Source organism: Brassica oleracea, chromosome C8 (assembly GCF_000695525.1).
Source record: "Brassica oleracea var. oleracea cultivar TO1000 chromosome C8, BOL, whole genome shotgun sequence".
Classification (NCBI taxonomy): Eukaryota; Viridiplantae; Streptophyta; class Magnoliopsida; order Brassicales; family Brassicaceae; genus Brassica; species Brassica oleracea.
This window is the reverse complement of record NC_027755.1, coordinates 6,578,313-6,581,575: the sequence shown is the minus strand read 5'-3', so window position 1 is coordinate 6,581,575 and position 3,263 is coordinate 6,578,313. Positions and strand designations below refer to the sequence as shown.

At 35.9% G+C, this 3,263-nt stretch overlaps 1 protein-coding gene across 1 annotated transcript; it reads left to right on the top strand.

Moving 5' to 3' along the window:
* The first annotated feature begins 1,274 nt into the window (after positions 1-1,274).
* LOC106308552 (glutathione S-transferase T3-like) lies at positions 1,275-2,477 on the top strand. Its single transcript, XM_013745707.1, has 2 exons — positions 1,275-1,293; positions 1,888-2,477. The coding sequence occupies exons 1-2, from the start codon at positions 1,275-1,277 to the stop codon at positions 2,475-2,477; spliced, it is 609 nt and encodes a 202-aa protein (XP_013601161.1).
* The last annotated feature ends 786 nt before the right edge of the window (positions 2,478-3,263 follow it).

The window sequence follows — 3,263 nt, the reverse complement described above, 5'->3', positions numbered from 1 at the left end:
ATTAAATAATGTATAAATACTTTAACTTTGTTTATTACTTAATTCAATATTTAGTAATGATATAAATTTATATAAAGAATATATCAATTTTATGTTGTGTATATAATTTGAAATGAAATTAAGATTAATGTATAATAATATTTAATAATAAGTACAAAATTCTTTAATTATTTAGATATTTATGTCTTAATATTCTTTCAATAATTGTATATTTATATTTGTAAAAGATATAGTAAGATTTGTCTATATTGCAATCTTAGAAAAATATTGTATATCACATTTTAGTTAATTGGTTTTAGAAATATTTAAATATTTCTGTGAATTAGTTGAATAGATAATTTTTTTTTTGTAAAAAAAACTTCATATTAAAATGCATAAGTAATACAAATATGAGATTTTACTCATAAGTTTAGAAAAGTTTTCAACAAAAAATGGTGAATACACAACCCCCGTATCTACGTATGAATCCTAAAACACAAGAAATTAAGAAACTGAAAGATACGAACTGTTGAATGTGGTTCTCTCGGCCACTTCGGGCTTGTTTACCCCGTGCACCAATCTTTGTCCATTCCATATCTTGAAACTTTAGACCAGTATTAACGCTGAACCTTATTGGGGTTTTAGGGTTAATAAGTGATTTAAATTAAATGAAAAGAAAATAAAATCCAAGTTATCGATCCTTAATTAGCGTGTTCGGTTACCGATTTTAATGGGGGTTTTATAGACACGTGTCAGCAGGATAGGCAAAGTTTTTTTTTTCTTCAATTTTCCTTTCTTTCTTTCTTCTCCTCTCACTTCGTGTTCTCCGTCACGAAGAGAGACGAAACCGACGAGTGATTCAAACCCATCATGAAGGCGCATCCTCCGACGATGGAAAGCCACCACGGACGACGTCTGCTTCGATCCTCACGGCGTCTCCTCCGACGAGTGTCTCGGTCCTCACTGAGATCACTTCCCAAGTAATTAACTTTCTCATTTCATTCATATTTATTAGTGTTTTAAAGATTATTTAGCTAGCGTAAGGATCAAGACTTGTCTCTGTATTTTAGCTTAGGCTCTATATTTAGCGTAGTGTGTTGAAGTTGGATCATGTCCTAAGTTCATTGCGTTGCTCGTTTTGACAGGGTTGAGGCGATGTGAACAGGTTTACACATCCAGTTCTTGCGAGAAGCAAACACAATTTCAGATTGTCTTTGAGGTTAGTGTTCAAAACTTGAAATCATTTTCTTGCCATTTTCTTAATTGCTAGGGCCGGTTAGTAGTTAGTTTAATCAATGGTTGTAATGAATGCTGGTTAGTGAATGTTTGTTGTGATGAATGTTTCTGATAGTAGTTAGCTTAATGAATGCTATTATTTTTAATGCTTGTGATAGTTGTTAGTTTTATGAATGCTTGTTAGAGTTAGGTAATAAATAAGTTAGATATGTGTCTACTCAGCTTTACTCTTCTCAAAGAGTAAAGACATTGAAAAGAACCGTAATAACATCTTCTTCTCACAGGAAAACATCTTCTCTTCCTTTTCTTCATCCAACAACCTTCTCTATACTTCTTCTTTCTCACTTGTTTGACATAGTAATATGGATTCTAGTAATCCATATAGTCACACGTCCAAGTTTGTGGAACTTTTTGAACTGTCAACAAGATTGTAACCTTCCCAAACCCTTTCCTTATGAAAGCGGTTCACAACTCCCTGTGTTTAGTACTCAACCAACTGAAACTGCAAGCTTCTGTGGAGACTCACGTTCAGTGCGCAAAGAAAGAAGAAAATGGCCTCCCTCTGATGATCTAGTGCTCATTAGCGCCTGGTTAAACACCAGCAAGGATGCTGTAGTCAGCAATGAGCAAAAAGCAAGTACTTTCTGGGCCGCATTGCCGATTACTTTGAAGCTAGTCCGAAGGTGGCAGGAGGTGATAAGCCAGAACCTCTTCAGTGTAAGCAAAGGTGGCAGAATCTGAATGATCTTGTTTGCAAGTTCTGTGGATCATATGCGGCCGCAACAAGACAGAAAACTAGTGGTCAGAGCGAGAGTGATGTTGTGAAACTGGCACACGAAATATTTTTCAATGATCACAAGATTAAATTTAATCTCCACCATGCTTGGGAGGAGCTCCGCTATGACCAGAAATGGTCTGAGCATGCTACTAGTAAGCTTGGTGGAAACGGTCAGAAGAGAAAGTACGAGGATGGAGCAGAAACAGCAAGCTCTCAAGCAACCATCAATCTAGACGAGCAACCTACCAAACGGCCAGCTGGTGTTAAGGCTTCGAAAGCAGCTTCTGCAAAGAAACCAATCGTAGATAATGAGGCTTCATTAAAGTTTCAGACCAAGTGCTCTATTAAAGAGAAAGACTTGGCCCTGCAAGAGAGAGTTTCGAAAATGGCTCTGCTTAACAGCCTCATTTCAAAAACAGACCCACTTTCTGAAATAGAACAAGCCGTAAAGACTAAGCTTCTTACAGAGATGCTGGATAACTAGGTGTATGTGTTTAAATCGAGTTCTGTCCCTGTTATTGTGTAATGTATGTGTCATCTTCTGTTCCAGTTATGATAAAATGTTTTCGAGTTTATGTGTATGTGTTTAAATCGAGTTATGTTCCTATTCTTGAGTGAAATGTTTTATTTATATGTGATAAGTGAAACTTGAGTGAAATGTTTTATTTATATGTGATAAGTGAAAGTTGAGTGAAATGTGTTATGTATATGTATCTTATTGCCTTTCTTCCCGTGTGCAGACAGAAAGAAGTCAGGAGACAACGGAGCCAAAATGCAAGCTGTATGTGAGTTGAAGTCAAGAGACACGAGTTGAAGTCAAGACAAAATGCAAGCTGTATGTTTGTACGTCCGTGTCATGCATTTTGTATGTTTCTGTCACGAGTTTTGTAAGTTGAAGTGAGGAGTTTTGTATGTAAGTGTCACGAGTGTCTGGTTGTGTCACTCTTCTCTCTTGCTCTATATAAAACATTGTAATGCATTTCATTGTTTTCACTCTACTCTCATCATCTAAAGTCACTCTTCTCTCTTCCTCACGAGTGTAGGTTGTGTCATAATAAATTGTTTTCACTCTACTCTCTCTTGCAAAACAGAAGTTACAAAGTCTTCTCTTCCACCACAAAGTTTTCTTGTCTTCCCCTTGATAACAAAGCCATTCTCTTTCATTGATCACAAAAAAAACAAAGTTTCTTCTCTTCTCTTTCAAGTTACAAAGTCTTCTCTTCCACCACAAAATAAAATTCTATGGCTTCATCTTCTCATAACACTTTTG